The sequence below is a fragment of the Moschus berezovskii genome, chromosome 5 (assembly GCF_049115385.1).
Source record: "Moschus berezovskii isolate FMDL1 chromosome 5, NW_MosBer_1.0, whole genome shotgun sequence".
Taxonomy (NCBI): domain Eukaryota; kingdom Metazoa; phylum Chordata; class Mammalia; order Artiodactyla; family Moschidae; genus Moschus; species Moschus berezovskii.
Window position 1 is genome coordinate 106,977,637 of NC_142464.1, and position 18,335 is coordinate 106,995,971.

Consider the following 18,335-nt stretch of genomic DNA (forward strand, 5'->3'; position numbering starts at 1 on the left):
GGATGCCCTGAGAAACGCCATGTGACTCACGCGTGTATTAGTTGCTTCGGTCGTGTCCAAGTCTTTTCCACCGTATGAACTGCAGCCCACCAGGCTCCTCCATCCATGGGATTCTCCAGGCAAGAATACTGGAGTGGATTGCCATTCCCTTCTCCAGGGGATCTTCCCAACGCAGGGATTGAACCCAGGTTCTCCTGAATTGCAGGCAGATTCTTTACCATCTGAGCCATGAGGGAAGCCCATGTGCCTCATGGCTTCCATTATTTTTTTAATATTTCTTTATCTGGCTGTGCCAGGTCTTAGCTGTGGCACTCGGGATCTTCAATCTTCCCTGAGGCACGTGGGATCTTTTAGTTGTTTTTGGACTCTTAGCTGCAGCATACAGGATCTAGTTCTCTGACCGGGGATCGAACCTGGCCCCCCTGCATTGGGAGTTTGAATTCTTAGGCACTGAATCATGGGGGACGTCCAAAGACTTTCATTATTGAGATGTGAGTGGGCAGAGACGATGTCCAAGAGCTGGGCTCTGCATACAGCATGCCTGAGTGATGCTCACCCTGGGGACGGTTTGATTCTGCTCTTGCAAGACCATCAAGGACCCAAGTGAGACAGGGAGTGGTCAAACCACAAGTGACTGATGAGCAAGGGAGCTACAGAGGGTGTTTATGCTTGAAAGACTCTGTTCCCAACATCTCATCCATGTTTGGATGTTTGAATGTCTCATTATCTAGGATCTCTTCTTTGGGGGTAATTTCTATAGAATTTTCCACAAAATACAATTAGCCAACCAATGTGCTCAGCCATTCAAAGTCACTAAATTCTAGACAAGAATTGTGTCACTCTAGCAACAGTTAGAGTAGGGCTGCAAGGCAAAAGAACTCAGGGTGGAGAGAAACTCCCCAAGACCCAGCATGGAGCCAGAACCAAAGAGCAATGGATTTGGTCAACAGAGATGGAGCCAAGTTGATTGTAAATTCCCAGGTGACTCATCCCACCCCGCTAGGGAATCCCCCAAGTGGAAGATGAAGCTTCGAGGATAGAGAAGTGAAAATGAGTCACTTGTAGACTTGTTGCTGGACTGCTCTGTCTTGGTTATGTGATGTTACCAACAGAGAAATACACTTAGGGTTTACACAGAAAGGACTAAAACAAAGTCATAAGAAGGAAGGTATCACTGAGAGATTTGGTGCTTGTCCTTAAAAAAGGAAAAAAAAGACCAACGATAACAAATTAAGAGACAAAGTGAAGTGAAATCGACCTCAAAAAGATTCAAATGCCTTTCTTCCTGAAATGGTAAGATTTACACATTTTCCTCTCTTCTAAGGGCTTCCCAGGTGGCTCAGTGATAAAGAATCCGCCTGCCAATGCAGGAGACTACAAGAGACTCTGGTTAGATCCCTGGGTCAGAAAGATCTCCTGGAGGAGGAAATGGCAACACACTCCAGTATTCTTGCCTGGAAATTCCCATGGATAGAGGAACCTGATGTGCTACAGAGCATGGGGCCACAGAGAGTCAGACATGACTGAGCATGACTAAACACAGCACAACCCCATCCCTACCTCCACCTTCCTTTGGGTGGAACTTTAGTGGTGACCTGAACCACAAAATGAAACATGGAAAGTCATACGCTAAGGACGGAGCAGAAAGACAAAAGAATCCAGTTCTCTCTTGGCCCTGTGTTTCTGCCATAACCTGGACCTGTACAATTCTTTCATATGTGAGAGAAACGAACTTCTATCTTAAGACACACACAATTCCCACTGTCAACCTTACGAATAGCCCCTTCTAGGCTCACTCCTATCATTTTCAGGGTCCAGGCCAAGAGAAGAGGTAGGGCCCTTAGCTGTGGCTGAACCCCTTCTCCTCCCACGTCTGTCTTCTTTGTGTGGAAATCCAGGCCCAGGCGTCTAAGCTCCTCCCCACGCCAACATGGCCCCCCGGCCACTCTGGGTCTAGGGCACACGCACTTCCCTTCAGGAGGACAGAGCCTGGGAGAGGCTGGTGCAGACTCTGAAAGTGAGCTCGGAGACACTTGGGCAGGGAATTCCAGGATGCGAGGACCCTAAGGCAAGGTCTAGAAGTGGAAGGAGGGTCCAGGTGGCAAGCCCTGTGCTCTGTGATCTTCTTGCCCTGGGAGGACAAACACAGCTCTTGAAGGCACAGGAGCCAGGCAGGGACCCCAACCGCCACTGTCTAAATGTGACGCACTAGCTTCTAGCCCTCTCATCTCCTAACGCCCTTGCAGCGTTCACAACTTGACAACAGAGCGAAACCTGAAGTTGTCCAGCTACCTGCTTGTAATCACCTTGGAAGAATGAACTCTTAGAGGAAAAGTGTGGAACTAAAACTTAACTGTGCCACTTTCCTATTACCCTTAAGTGAAAGTCGCTCAGTCATGTCCGACTCTTTGCGACCCCATGGACTATAGAGTCCATGGAATTCTCCAGGCAAGAATACTGGAGTGGGTAGCCTTTCCCTTTTCCAGGGGATTTTCCAAATCCAGGGATCGAACCCAGGTCTCCCACATTGTAGGCAGATTCTTTACCAGCTGAGTCACAAGGGGAGCCCTATTACCCTTAAGGCCACTATTTTCTTTCTTTTGTTAGACTGTATAATGGAAAGCTGAGCAAGCTTGGCTCTCAGGCAAGCTTTTCTTTTGATGGGTTCATTAGGATGACCAAGCACAGTGGATCCATCAACTGTAATATTAGTGCTAGGGGACTTCCCTGGTGGTCCAGTGGTTAAGATGTCACATTTCCAATGCAGGAGGTATTGGTTCAGTCCCTGGTTGGGGAACTAAATCCCACATGCCACACACAGTGGCCAAAAAAAATAAATAAAATAAAACTAAATCATGTTCTGATTGAAGGTGTGTGTGTGCTCAGTTGCTAAGTTGTGTCTGACTCTTTGGGACCCCATGGACTGTAGCCCACCAGGCTCCTCTGTCCATGGGCTTCTCCAGGCAAGAATAGGAGTGGGTTGCCATTTCCTCCTCCAGGGAATCTTTCCAACCCAGGGATTGAACACAGGTCTCCTGCTTGACAGGTGGATTCTTTACCCCTGTGCCACCTGGGCAACCTTCTGACCGAAGGAGGAGTCTCTAAATCCTGGGTCTCTGTCATTTACCCATTTGCCTGTTTGAGAAAACTCTCCAAGTGTTTATTTAGCTGGGTCTCTTTGCACAACCATTGCTCTCCGGGAGGTAGTGGAATCAGTGGCAAACCCCAGCCACTAAAATGGAATAAGGACCGTCACCCTCCGAGGACCACAGAGGGGACGGGAATTCCACCCAGGAGAGGGACTCTCTAAGGAGTGCTGCTGAAATGGCACAAGACTGGGCTCCGAGTGAGTATCTGCTTCTGTGTTTCAAGATGTCCCTCCAACTTGGCACAGAACAGCAAGGTCTGAGACCCGATGTGGCCGTGCCACCCATGATGGGACCCACTGCTCCAGCCCCCATCCCTATGAGCAAGGACTCATTCCTTAAGGAGTCTGCCTCCTCTACGGGGCCTGAATGAAAGGATGGGTAAAGCTGGCTTCATGAACGTAGCTCTCTTCCTGCAGTTCAGTGATTGTTTTATTATTAATACTTATTTATGAGGCTGCATCGGGTCTGAGGGCTTCCCTGGTGGCTCAGTGGTAAAGAGCCTCCTTGCAATGCAGGAACTGTGGGAGATGCGGGTTCAATCTCTGGGTCAGGAAGATGCCCTGGAGGAGGGCCTGGCAACCCACTCCAGTACTCTTGCCTGGAGAATCCCATGGACAGAGGAGCCTGGCGGGCTTCAGTCCAGGGCGTCTCAAAGAGTTGGACACAACTCAGTGGCTGAACAACAAAATTCATATATTGAAACCTAATCCTCAAGGTAATGATGGGCTTCGGGAGGTGAGTAAGTCACAGAAGTGAAGCCCTCATGAACAGGGCTCTTATGAGAGAGACCCCAGAGAGCTCTCTTGCCCCTTCTGCCCTGTGAAGACACAAGAAAACAACTATCTAGGAACCAGGAAGCAGGCTCTCACCAGACACCAAATCTTCTGGTGCCTTGATCTTGGGCTTCCCAGCCTCCAAAACTGTGAGAAATAAATGTCTCTTGTGTAAGCTACCTGGTCGTCAGTATTTTTGTTATAGTAGCGCAAACAGACTGACAGTACTTCTATTCCCAACTTTCTATTTACATTTTGTTTATTCGTTTTCTCATAGGAAAAATGGAAGGCATGGGTTAACTGACTTATAAAAAGCTCCAAAACTCAAGGGCTCTACAGACTTCTATGAAGTGACAGACATAATAAATATTCTTGCCCCCATCCTTATCTAACTTCTCATCCTTCAGGTCTTGGCTTGGGAGTTAGGTCCTTCCAGCCTGCAGGGTGGGCTAGGAGACCCCTCTCTGTGTTCCCACGGTGCCTTACCCTACCCTATTATATATCATTCTCCTCCCTCTAGAGTATAATTATCTGTAAGTTAATTTCTGGGTTCCCTGCTAGTCTGCAAATTCTGGGGGAACTGAGATCAATCTTTAAGACTGTATCCTCAGCTCTGGCTTCCAGCAGGACCTCAATGATATATGAAATGATACTGTGAATGAATGGTTTCTGATACTGCAATCCTTCGGTCACTGAACTGGTAATGAAAGATGTTCTCAGACATCTATTCAGGGAACATGCTGAAATAGTTTTTGTTCTTCTGCCTGCTTTTAGAGATAGTCTTTGGACATATGTACCATGAGTATACACCTAATGAATCAGATTACCACATTGTTTAAAAGGGAAAACTTGAAAAAAAATTTTCCATTTTTATGGTCAGAGAAACCACACTATTATACTCAGCTCACTTCTCATGAATAAAATAGAAGATCCTCTGCTTTCTCATCTGAGCTCTTGAAAATTAATCTAAGGTCTGATTGTCCCAAAGCATTACTAATTGTATAGCAACATCATTTATGTCGCAAAATTGGAAATGACATACATATCCTGTCGCGGAGTGATGGTTAAATAACCTCTGACGCTCAAACAGTGAACCCATGCAGCCTTTGATAATGGTGCCTAAAACATAATTTGAAGTTAAAAAGGAAGACATAAAATTACATAAGCAGTATGACTTTCATCATGTAAAAATATGTCAAATGTACGCATAAACGTGGACGATATTACAGAATCTAAACTGTGGTTGTGTTATGTGTTAGAACTGTGGGTGGTTTTCTTCCTACTTCTCCGAATTCTGCAAATTTTCCTATTTGACTCTCATGTTAAAAAACCAGAATCAAGAAGTCATTTAACTGAAAGCATCTCATTATTTTCTGCTATAAAACTTTTGGCTATTGATACTGGTTGCGTCCGCCTGAAAGAACTGTATGCGGGAGACAAAGAAGACCCTATGGTGAAGCCAACAGAAGCAGAGGTTCGCAGACTTCCCTGGTGGTCCTGCGATTAAGAATCCTCCTTCTAATGCAGGGGACAAAAGGTCTGATCCCTGGTTGGGGAGCTAAGGTCGTCCCACATGCTGGCAACTAATCTCATGCACCAGAACTACTGAGCCCACCACAGCAAAGACCCAGCACAACTTAAAAAAAAAAAAGAAAGCAGGGGGTGGCCTGGAGTAGCTCCTGCCTAGGGCATGAGTCATCACGAATCTATACTCTGTGCCAGGCATTTCCCATCCTTTTTGTTTTCATTATGTCCTCACAAAAACTATAAGAGGCAGGTATTACTGTTACCCTCATCTTACAGCCAAAACTGAGCCCTGAGAGCAGCCAACTCTTTTGCAAGGACGGGAGGTGCTCAGGTGCAGGCCTGTGCAATCTGTCTCTTCCACCCTCCCTTTTCTTCCCACCATCTTCAATGTGAGAAGAGAGGCTAAGGATCAAAAGGGCAGATTTCTAAGCCATACTTCCTCTCACGCAACGAACTTTGCGTCAAAGGTACAGACTCCATTTCCATTATCAGGAGATTCTGTTTGAGAAAACACTTCAAGTGATTCCTGCCTATCAGTGGAGATGGCATCCAGGGACCATTTGTCCACCATACCAACTCAAGGCTCTCACTAGAATGCCATCCTCAAATCATCACTCTTTGCACATAAATTCATTGTTTTGGGGGCAAGGAACCTATTTATAAGTGCTCTCATCGTGGCCAACTCTGCTGATCTAAATCAACATGAGTTTCCCTGGTGGCTCAGATGGTAAAGAATCTGCCTGCAATGCCTGAGACCCAGGTTCGATCTCTGAGTCAGGTAGATCCCCTGGAGAGGGCAATGGCAACCCACTCCAGTATTCTTGCCTGGAGAATCCCATGGACAGAAGAGCCTGGTGGGCTATAGTCCACAGGGTCACAAAGAGTCGTACATGACCGAGCAACTAGCACTAACACATTGTGGCCAACTCTGCATATCTAGAGCAACATGGATGCAGCCCAAGCCGGCTTCCTAGTGGAAATGTGAACCTTGGATGCTCCCCACGTGCAGCGCAGTGACAGGCAGGCTATCACCGGGGGGTTGTTGAAAGGAGATTCACCCTGTAAACGCTGACGGGCTGAAACCGCTCCGCTGACACCGTGCATGCACCCAAGCACTTTGAGGCTCTTTGTTTCCCGGTCATGTTTTCTCTGCACAGAAACCTTCTGGTGTTAACGCTTCCAGGAGTGGGGGAGGGGAGAATTCCGGGAGAACACAGCAGGGGGCCGAGAGGAAGGCCAGTCCCGCTGGAGTCCAGCATGTCACTAAAATAAAGCAAATCCTCTCTGCCCTCCTCACCAGCCCTGGGAAACAGACGAGCGAGTGAGAAAAACAACAGAAACATTCCATGAAATCAGTCGCGCAGATGGATCGGAAAGAAATGACAAGTGGGCTTACAGGAACTCCATTTCAAAATCAAGGTCAAATTCAAAACAAATGTGTAAACAGAGAAAAACATCATGATCAAACGGGAATGAATCAATTAGAGAGCGACCCTAACAAGAAGATCCAATCTGCAGGGGAGCTGCCTGTGGATATGATTACACCCCACCGGGCTCTGTCTCTGGGTCCCGTCCCTCAGGGACATTGACGGTGATTGCTCACTTACTTTCTCTGGAACCGGACCACGGGGTCAGCCAGCAAGTCGGTGACGTCAAGCTTCCTCCCCTTCTCAATGACGTCCCGATGCTTGCGGACAAACAGCCAGCCGATGTGGGAGAAGAAGAAGCCCCGGCGGGCATTGTGCGGGTCAGCGTCCGTCTCTGAGTACTTATGATGGACTCGGTGGTCCCTCGACCACTCAAAGATGTCGTTCTGCAGGGAGAAGGTAGATCTGAGTGAAGGGATCAAGCACCCTGGCACCTTCCCGAAAGTTCCCCAATTTCCCCCACCCCCCCCACCTACTCCCATCCCCACTTCTATCTTCACCACTGGCAGACTTGCTCCCATCCTCAACTCATAGTCTCTCAACCTCAAGTTCAATCCCCGGGGGTTGGTTTGGGGTGGTTTTCATCCAAACAAAAATACATCCTTACTGAGTAGGCATCTTAACTTGTCCTTGCATGTGTGCTAAGTCGCTTCAGTCATGATCAACTCTATGTACCCCTATGGACTGAAGCCTGCCAGACTCCTCTGTGCATGGGATTCTCACTTAGTAGGCATCTTAGCTTGTCCTTGCATGCGTGCTAAGTCGCTTCAGTCATGTCCAACTCTGTGAGACCTTATGGACTGCAGCCTGCCAGGCTCCTCTGTGCATGGGATTCTCCAGGCAAGAATACTGGAGTGGGCGGCCATGCCCTCCTCCAGGGGATCTTCCCCACCCAGGGATTGAACCCGGGTCTCCTGCATTGCAAGTGGATTCTTTACTGACTGAGCCACCAGGGAATTAGGATGTGCCCCCTGTAGGAGGTTCTGGCTTGTTGAGTGAACTAGTAAGGAAGTCAGAAGAAAGTTCTGGTGGGGACTACTGAAGCCCACTGGGAGATCATTCATGTCCAGAAAAGAGACAATCATCCTCAAGGAAAGGGGCAACCCTGAGTATAGAAGGGGGTTAGTTCTTGGCCGGACTCTCTCTGTTCTTCCTCCCAATGGGCTTCCTGTCCAACACACCAGACAACAGGAAGTCAGTAAGTAAAAACCCAAAGAGCTGCTTCACCAAATCTCTGCAGAATGCCAAGGCACAAATAATATTGTCTGAGGACTGCTCTAACAGTGTGTCACAGACAGGAAGGGAGGAGACTTGGCTCTTTGAGGAATCTGGTCTGCTTGGCAGTATCCCATGTGGAGAGGCAAGCAGCACTCACTGGAATCCCAAGAGAGACTCTGGTGCCCAAAGAAGCAGACACGTTGGAGTCCGCCAGATTCTGCCAAACCCACAGATGGGGCGGGGCTCAGGCACACATGGGGGATCAGCTGTTGACCTCATGATGGGAGATAGTGTCAGGGTCTGGAGGTCCTAGGTGAGCTATCCGAGGAAGTATTTCAGCTGAAACTGTTAATGAAACCTTAGCTATAGCCATGGGCCAGAAAGATCTATAGATTTTTTTCAGTTTATACTGTTTTGCTTTTATTTGATAATGCTTTCAAAACTTTGAGAATGGCAAATTAAGTCGGGAAGTAGTGTTTTTGATAGGAAAATTGCAGCTGACCCTTGAACAACATGGGTTTGAATTGCACAGGTCCACTTATACACAGATATCTTTCAATAGGAAATGCTGTAGTACTTCATGGCTTGAGGTTGGTTGACTCTGAGGATGTAAAGGAACCACAGATAGGAAAAGTCAATGAAAAATTATAGGTGGATTAACCTCCGAGTTGTTCAGGGGTCAACTATAATCTAAAATAAAAATAAATGTATATGGTGGATAAGCCCTTTAAAAAGAGATAATAATGTTTTGTACTGTATTATTCAGTACTGAGTCATGCTTTCATTAGGAATCTGTCATTTCACAGGTATTGGCTTCTTCCTAATGATGAGAAGAGAGAGAACTGTTTTATTCTCAAAGTTTTAACAGTTCTTTTAATCAGAAAAGGACTTGTGGAGCTTTGTATGTGTGTGTGTGTGTGTCTCTGGCTCACCCAGTGTTGGTGGAAGGTGATTCAATCTTATCTTATAACTTTAAAAATTTGCTTAACACTTTGGTAATGGGACAAAGAGGAAAAGTAGAAAGACCTTAAGAAGTATATGCTCAGCTTTGAATACAAAGAGGGAGAAAAAGGTGCTTAGAAGTCTGTGTAAGGCGGAAATTATAGCTTGGCTTACTGTGATAAGAAAGAGGTCTTTAAATTTTACCAGTGTGTTGAAACACAGTGGTTGGAAAGACTGAAAGCATTCATTACTTACAATCACAGAATTTGGAATCAGGAAGGAATTGCAAATGTCAAGATCACTGCAGCCTGGGGAATAATTTATTACTTTTTCATCCAATTCATTGCTTTTATTGCAAACCCATCTGAACATAGGAAGAAGGGGGAACACTCTGTCCCCAGTTCACAGATGGCAAAATTAAGGCTTCAGTTCAGTTCAGTCGCTCAGTTGTGTCTGACTCTTTGCAACCCCATGAATCACAGCACGCCAGGCCTCCCTGTCCATCCCCAACTCCCGGAGTTCGCTCAAACTCATGTCCATCGAGCTAGTGATGCCATCCAACCATCTCATTCTCTGTCGTCCCCTTCTCCTCCTGCCCCCAATCCCTCCCAGCATCAGAGTCTTTTCCAGTGAGTCAACTCGTCGCATGAGGTGGCCAAAGTATTGGAGTTTCAGCTTTAGCATCAGTCCCTCCAATGAACACCCAGAATTGATCTTCTTTAGAATGGACTGGTTGGATCTCCTTGTAGTCCAAGGGACTCTCAAGAGTCTTCTCCAACACCACAGTTCAAAAGCATCAATTCTTTGGCGATCAGCTTTCTTCACAGTCCAACTCTCACATCCATACATGAAGTTCATCTATTAAGTTAAACTAATCACGGATCAAAGATGGAGCTCTTTCGGTTCTTAGTTCACACTCATTTCAACAAGATATTTCCCTTACCCTTCAAGTTCGGGGAGAGGGAATCTTTGAAAGAGAAGTCTCATTTTTCTTGTTAAAAGGTTATGTTGACTCTTGAATTTATTACAGTGCTATTTTATAAAAACTAAGTGGAGGGCTCCAAAGGGCTAGAAACATTATTCTTATGAAATTAAGCATGATATAGCAACAACAAAAGAGCGATAATGAGGACAAGTTGCAGCAGAGATGTTCCTTTAATTCCTCTCATCTGGAGACCTTCCCTACAGAAGCTACTCTGAGGGAAGCAACGGAATGAAGCAAGGATTTTGGCCACATTCCAAATAACTGAGCATACAATTACTTTATGATGTAAAGTAACTGATCGAGCCCAAATACTTTGTGATGTACTTTGAAAAATCTTTTATTTATTTTTTACTCCAAAATTGAGTCCAGTGAAAAAGTGACTCAAAGAACAAGACATAAGCCAACAACAGGGCAGAAAGCAAGCAAGAGTCACACGCTAATCCCTAGGGCCTTTTCTTCCTACTTCTCTGCATTATGTTTCCACACTTCAGGTTGGGTGTGGAAGCCAATGTGGGAACAGCATTCGTGTTTGATGAAAAGGTGTGTGCACCAAGGGTGCGTCTGGTACAATCAACAGTGAGGAAGGGAAAGCTGAGGGTTGATAAGAGATGGCAGCCTTCCATCAATGAACTGTCCATCAAGTCTGAATATTCCGTCTGCCCATGCTCTGTATGCACATTTTAGCAGGAGCATGATGTTGAACCCAGCAGCAATTCCTGAAGTCGAAATACATACACTTTCTCACCAATCAAACAAATGATGCAACTTAGAGCTTGTATTCCCGGTCAGTTCTGGTAGATTACGGTCTTAGTACCCCATTACCTTCAAAAGTGGGCATTCACCACATGTTTACTGATCATTCCTGACAGAGGGAAAGATTGAAGGCAGGAGGAGAGGGATGACAGAGGATGAGATGGTTGGATGGCATCACTGACTTGATGGACATGAGTTTTGAGCAAGCTCCGGGAGTTGGTGATGGACAGGGAAGCCTGGCCATGGGGTCTCAAAGAGTCAGATACGACTGAGCAACTGAACTGAACCTGACAGAGGATTGTTGGTGGTGAAGGGGGCTACATTAGTTCTAAGAGTGCTGGCTATAACTGACGCACAGGTGGGCATGGGGCAGGAGGAGCAGAAGAGGAAGAGAGCTTATCAGGAGTGCATCCCTCAGTGTCAGGTTTATTATCTGAGGATCTGTATGGTGTCCTACTTTGTGCTGTCCACGACAAATACAGTGCAAGCCACACATATGACCTGAATTTCCCTAGTAACTACACTAAAAAAGTGAAATTAGACAAGTGAAATCCATTTTACTCATATATTTTTACTAAACAGACTACATCCAAAATGTCATTTAATATATTATTAGCATAAAATCATTAATGAAATATTTCCTAGGACTTTCTTCTGGACCAGTTCTTCGAAACTGGGTATTTCACACTTCCAGCACACCTCAGTTTGGGCCATCCACATTTCTAGTGTCACACACTTCAGCTGCCATGTGTGGCTGGTGGCTACCATATTGGACAGGGCAGATTTAACCCATGATTTGGACACTTCTTTTTATGTGTTATACTTTTAAAGATTTTTAAAAAGTCAAAGTTGCTTCTGGATGACAGCGAGAAACTGGCATAAATCATATGAAGGGTGAATGCACTGCACATATCAGATGAGCTAAAATGGTGCGATTTGTTTTCTGGAGTTTATTTTAGGGAAATAATCATGGCTATGTGCAAATGCTTAATCACAAAGATGTTCACTGAACTTGGAAAAACCCTGATTTTCCACATAACAGGATTTTACTTACTACCTTGTGATACATTCATTAGTTGAGTACTATTTGTGTGTGTGTGTGTGTCCATAGAAATTTTCTGGAGAGAAATATGAAGTACAGAGTCTTAGGGTTACGTCAAGGAAGGAAGACTGGAAGGCAGGAGAAATACTTTTTATTCTATACTCAGAAATTTTTAACAAGGGCATCCGTTGGTTTTGTATTTCAAACTAGCAAAAAGGGACTTCCATGGTGGTCCAGTGGTTAAGACTTCGCCTTCTAATGCAGGGGGTATGGGTTCGATCCCTGGTGAGTGAACTAAGAACCCCCATGCCTCGGGGCCAAAAATAAAAACCAAAACATAAAACAGAAGCAATATTGTAACAAATTCAATAAAGACTTTACAAATGGTCCACACCAAAAAAATCTTTTAAAAAAACTGACCAAAAAAAGGGATACTGTACTATTGACATGAAGAGGTGAGGCAGAAAGTAGTTAAGTCAAAAACAAAATAAGTGACAGAGTGCTGAAGGCACTGGGCTTCCCTGGCGGCTCACAGGGAAAGAATCCACCCACCAATGCAGGAGACGCAGGAGACACGGGTTTGGCCCCCGGGTCAGGATCTTTCCTGGATGACAAAACGGTGACCCACTCCAGTGTTCTTGCCCAGAGAATCCCATCGACAGAGGAGCCTGGTGGGCTACAGTCCATAGGGTCGCAAAGAGTCAAACACGAATGAGCATGAACACAGGAATGAATGGATTCTTAATACAAATATGTATTTAAGCATAGAAAAATATTTTCCTATATGTCATTCTGTTTGTAGCGGTTCTCCCTAGGAAGTGGGGGCAGTGGATGACTTAATTTTTTCTTTGTTTGTTATATTTTCTACATTTTTATAATAAGTTTTTCTTCTGTAATATGAGGGTAACAAATTACTTTTAAGTTTTTATATGCCTGAATCAAAACAATCAGCTTCCGCCACCACCCCCATGTTAGGAAAAAATGATGAAGCAGTAATATTCATCTAGTAAGGCTGGTGATGGACAGGGAGGCCTGGCGTGCTGTGATTCATGGACACAAAGAGTCAGACATGACTGAGCGACTGAACTGAACTGAAGGCAGTCAGTGACACATCTTTATATCACCCTTCTTCGATCTCTGTTCTTACGAGCACTGATCAACCAATCCCAACTCAAGTACAGCAACAGTGCCCTCACTGAAACCCACCCTGGGTTCTGTACCTTTATTACTTCACTCTCCATCATAGATAATATCCCTAACTGGGTCCCTGCTGAGACTGTGGAAACTGAAATTGATCCTGTGGTGATATTTCTTCATAAGCTCAGCCTTTGCGTGTTCTCTGGGACTCGAGTAAAGGTAATCAATCTCAAAAGCTCCACTGAAGCAGATTAGGAAGAACCTGCTCTATCAGTACTACTTTTCTCCCAACCTCCTTTTATATTGAAAATAAATTCTTGAGTCTAATCCTCTAAATGGCAGTAGGGGAACCTGTCTTTTAAGGCCCACCTCATTTGCTCTGGGTAATAAGATGAAGGCCAAGTGTGAACAGCATTTAGCTTGTCCCAGTCAACAGATCTAAGACCAGAATCTTTTTTTTACCTTTTCATTTTGTACTGGAGTACAGTTGATTAACAGCGTGATTGTTTCAGGTGGACAACAAAGGGACTTAGCCATACATATACACGTATCCATTCTGCCCCAAACTCCACCACCCCTGCCATCCAGGCTGCCACATAACATTGAGCAGAGTTCCCTGTTGAGACTAGCATCACTGGCTGCCTTTCCCCTAGAGTAACTGCAAACAGATGCTTGACCAGACACCCCGTGTGACTGCTCTGTCCCCTAATTCAATTGTGTGGCTGCTTAAAATTCCAAAAGGGAAAGTTGACCAGGTGGTCTCAAAACACACCCCTAGGTAATTCCACTTGTATTCGTAATACACCTTCATTTAACTTATATGCAGAGTACATCAAGAGGAACGCTGGACTGGAAGAAGCACAAGCTGGAATCAAGATTGCCGGGAGAAATATCTATAACCTCAGATGACACCACCCTTATGGCAGAAAGTGAAGAGGAACTAAAAAGCCTCTTGATGAAAGTGAAAGAGGAGAGTGAAAAGGTTGGCTTGAAGCTCAACATTCAGAAAACGAAGATCATGGCATCTGGTCCCATCACTTCATGGGAAATAGATGGGGAAACAGTGGAAACAGTATCAGACTTTATTATTTTGGGCTCCAAAATCACTGCGGATGCTGATTGCAGCCAGGAAATTAAAAGACGCTTACTCCTTGGAAAGAAAGCTATGACCAACCTAGATAGCATATTAAAAAGCAGAGACATTACTTTGCCAACAAAGGTCCGTCTAGTCAAGGCTATATGGTTTTTCCCGTGGTCATGTATGGATGAGAGTTGGACTGTGAAGAAAGCTGATCGCCGAAGAATTGATGCTTTTGAACTGTGGTGTTGGAGAAGACTCTTGAGAGTCCCTTGGACTGCAAGGAGATCCAACCAGTCCATCCTAAAGGAGATCAGTCCTGGGTGTTCATTGGAAGGACTGATGCTAAAGCTGAAACTCCAATACTTTGGCCACCTCATGCGACGAGTTGACTCACTGGAAAAGACTCTGATGCTAGGAAGGATTGGGGGTGGGAGGAGACGGGGACGACAAAGAATGAGATGGCTGGATGGCATCACTGACTCCATGGAAATGAGTTTGAGTGAACTCCGGGAGTTGGTGATGGACAGGGAGGCCTGGCGTGCTGTGATTCATAGGGTCGCAAAGAGTCAGACACAACTGAGCGACTGAACTGAACTGAACTGAACTTCCAGTCAGCAGTGAAAAAGAAACCAGGACCAACATGTCAGCTTTGAACAGGCAAGTTTTAGAGTACAGTGTGTGTGTGTGTGTGTGTGTGTGTGTGTGTGTGTGTGAGTCTTTTGTATCCTGTCTGAGAAAAGAGTGGTTTTATCAAGGGGGTCAAAGAGGGAAAGACGCTGTGGCTTCCACTCTTTAGGGACCTGAAGACTCATTTGAAACAGACTTTATCTCACTCTCCAAGTCTGAGTCTCATCTCCCCCAGTTCAGATGACAACACTGCGCTATTCAAACAGTGAAGAACGTTCGGTGCTTTCCCCACAGTTGATACTGGGTCAGTACTGCTTTTCCTCCAGATAACACTGACAATCTGTAAGAAGGGCCCAGAAAGTCCCCAAGAAGGCCTGGCATCAGCCTTCACCACCTGGCAAATTGCAACTTCGACAGAACAAGTCCCCACCTGCTGTCTGGCCCTCATGCCGTGCTAAGCCTGGGGAAGTTTCAGGAGCCAGGTGAACGTTGAAAAACCTGTTTTAGCATTTAAAAAGTGTTTGCTGACAAAACTTAAAAACTGCAGGAGTGACTCATGTTTTCTTTTATTCCTCCAGTATTTAAATTCTTACACAAAGAATATATTTGTGTAATTCCATTCCATTGCTCAGTCGTGTCCGACTCTATGCGACCCTGTGGACTGTAGCCTCCCAGGCTTCTCCGTCCATGGGATTCTCCAGGCAAGAATACTGGAGTGGGTTACCGTTTCCTTCTCCAGGGGATCTTCCCGACCCAGGGATCGAACCCGGGTTTCTCGCATTGGAGGCAGACGCTTTAACCTCTGAGCCACCTAAGACCCATTTTTAAGATGGCTTGGGTAGTCCTCTTGTTTGACTTCTCTATTAGCTCAATGGTAAAGAACTCGCCTACCAACAAGGAGAAATAAGAGATGTGGGTTCGATCCCTGGGTTGGGAAGATCCCCTGGAGGGCATGGCAACCCACTCCGGTATTCTTGGCTAGAGAACCCCATGAACAGAGAAACCTGGCGGGCTACAATCCATGTGGTCGCAAAGAGTCAGACTTAGCACCAGTACCTTGGTAGACTAGTTGGCCTTCTGTGAATCTTTCCAGTTTGGGATTTGGATGATTTTGGTCTATGAGGTAACCATTGTTCAGTCTCTTAACCTAGATCTCTCTCACTCAATGAGTCAAAATTTTAGGGAAGAAAGGACTTGGAAAACAATGACAGTCCAGTCACCACAGATACACCTCACTCCCAGATCTTGGTTTTTAAATACCATTCCCCACTAAAAAGGAATCAGAACTCTTCGATGTAATGGCTGGTGCCAGGACAAAGGCAGGAAAAGCACAAGAGGAACCTGGTATATTTTATTACACCAGAAAGTAAGGAATTGCTCCAAAATATGATGGGGACCTATCAAAAGGACACATGAGTCCATCTGCAGTGCTCCCACTGAACAAACTGCTCCCACTGAACAAACTCTGATGAATAATTTGGGTGCGTTAAGATGAATACTAACAGGAATGGATTAATAAAATAAGAACCCATGAACCCACAATAAATAAATAAGAAGTAAAATGTCAACCAACAAATGTAGGAGAAATAATGAAGCTAGAAAAATCACCATTTTGCAGGTGCCTTGGCAATAACCGATTCAGGCAAGACTCATCAAGGTGTGCTAAAATTACTAAGATCAAAAGGTTGATTAAAATAAAAAACATATTACATCGGCTCATAGGATCTCAGCATAAATTACTCATTAATTACCAACGGAAACATAGTAATCTTACTGTGGAGAAACAGGGTGGACACTACCTTAGCTAAGCGATTTATGTTCATACCACCAAGAATATGACAAAGTGATATCATGGGCCTCTTGTCTGATGCTAGGACACAAAATCATTAATGAAGCATTCCTGCCCCAAGTGCCCAATCTGAGTGAAGTTATGAGGAAATTTGAGCAAACCAAAAATGAGGAGTATTCTGCAAAATAGCTGGTCTGCATACTTCAAAAATGTCTAGCCTCAAAGACCAAGGAACTATTCCAAACGAAAGGGACTAAAGGGACAGGTCAACTCACTGTTATGTGGGATCTCGAGCTGGTTCCTGGGCTAGGACCCCGGATACAGCACTGTCAGTCAGTCAGTCAGTCAGTTCGTCGCTTAGTCGTGTCCGACTCTCCGCGACCCCATTAATCACAGCACGCCAGGCCTCCCTGTCCATCCCCAACTCCCGAAGTTCACCCAAACTCATGTCCACAGAGTCAGTGATGCCATCCAGCCATCCCATTCTTGGTCGTCCCCTTCTCCTCCTGCCCCCAACCTTTCCCAGCATCAGAGCCTTTTCCAGTGAGTCAACTCGTCGCATGAGGTGGCCAAAGTATTGCAGTTTCAGCTTCAGCATCAGTCCTTCCAATGAACACCCAGGATCAATCTCCCTTAGAATGGACTGGTTGGATCTCCTTGTGGTACAAGGGACTCTCAAGAGTCTTCTCCAACACCACAGTTCAAAAGCATCGATTCTTCGGCGATCAGCTTTCTTCACAGTCCAACTCTCACATCCATACATGACCACGGGAAAAACCATAGCCTTGACTAGATGGACCTTTGCTGGCATCAACATTAAATTCCCTGGTGTTGGTACAAGCATTGTGTCACTGTGAAATGTCTTTCTCATTAGGAAATGCACACTGAAGTATTTAGGGATGAAGAGGCATGAAGTTGATAGCTTACTTGCAAAGGATTCATGAAAAAAATAACACAGAAGAATGCATACAGAATATAACACAGAATGTATGCACACATACAAAGAAAGAAAGAGAATAATAAAGCAAACGGAACAATATATTAACAATGAGCGAATCTGGGTGAAGGGCACACAGGAGTCCTTCATAATGTTTTTGAAACTTTTTTTGTCAGTTTGAAATTATTTCAAAATAAAAAGTTAAACCTAAAAAGAAAAAATGTCAAGGGCATCTTTCTTAAAAACCTCACTTTCCCCTTCACTCCATTCCTACTCCAACACCCTTGTTCAGACTTCCGTCAGTTTACCTGGACTCCTGGAAGGGCCTCCTGCCTCTAATCCTTTCCCTTCCACAATACATTTGATAAACTGTGATCACACTTCACATACTCATTCTCCCCAAATATCTATCATTCTCTCGCTTCTTATTTGACAACTTCACCATATCACTTTTCTCATCAAGCCTAAACATTTCTTCTTCTTAGCAGTCAAATAGCTTCCACTGGCCTGATTATTATCTTTCCCACTTTCTTTAGTTTGATAAATATTTACTGAATGTTGGTATGTGCTAGAAGATAAAGAAGGAGCAAGACAATAAAGGCTATGTCATCAAGGAGTTTACATTTTATAAACATAAATCAAATCATTTCAGACTGGCATGAACACCATGAAGCAGATAAGTATGGGGAGATAAAAGGGTGACATTGAGACAGGCAAAGGCTTTCTAATCAGATAATCTTGTTGTTGTTCAGTTGCCCAGTGGTGTCCGACTCTGCGACCCCATGGACTGCAGCTTGCCAGGCCTCCCTGTCCCTCACAATCTTCCAAAGTTTGCCCAAGTTCATGTCCATTGCACTGGACATATATTCTTAGGCTGGGGGAGACAGGGAGGGAATGAAACAGAGAAGGAATTGTCTCAGGGAGAGGAAAGGAGTTGGCACAGTCCAG

The 18,335-nt window shown here is 45.0% G+C and overlaps 1 protein-coding gene across 1 annotated transcript in view; it reads right to left on the bottom strand.

The window, feature by feature from the left end:
• The window catches only part of SCD5 (stearoyl-CoA desaturase 5), a 178,395-nt gene that overhangs the window by 39,036 nt on the left and 121,024 nt on the right, over positions 1-18,335 (bottom strand). Inside the window, exon 3 of the mRNA XM_088836421.1 lies at positions 7,057-7,262. Within this exon, the coding sequence (XP_088692547.1) occupies positions 7,057-7,262 (206 nt within the window). The remainder of the gene's footprint in view (positions 1-7,056; positions 7,263-18,335) is intronic.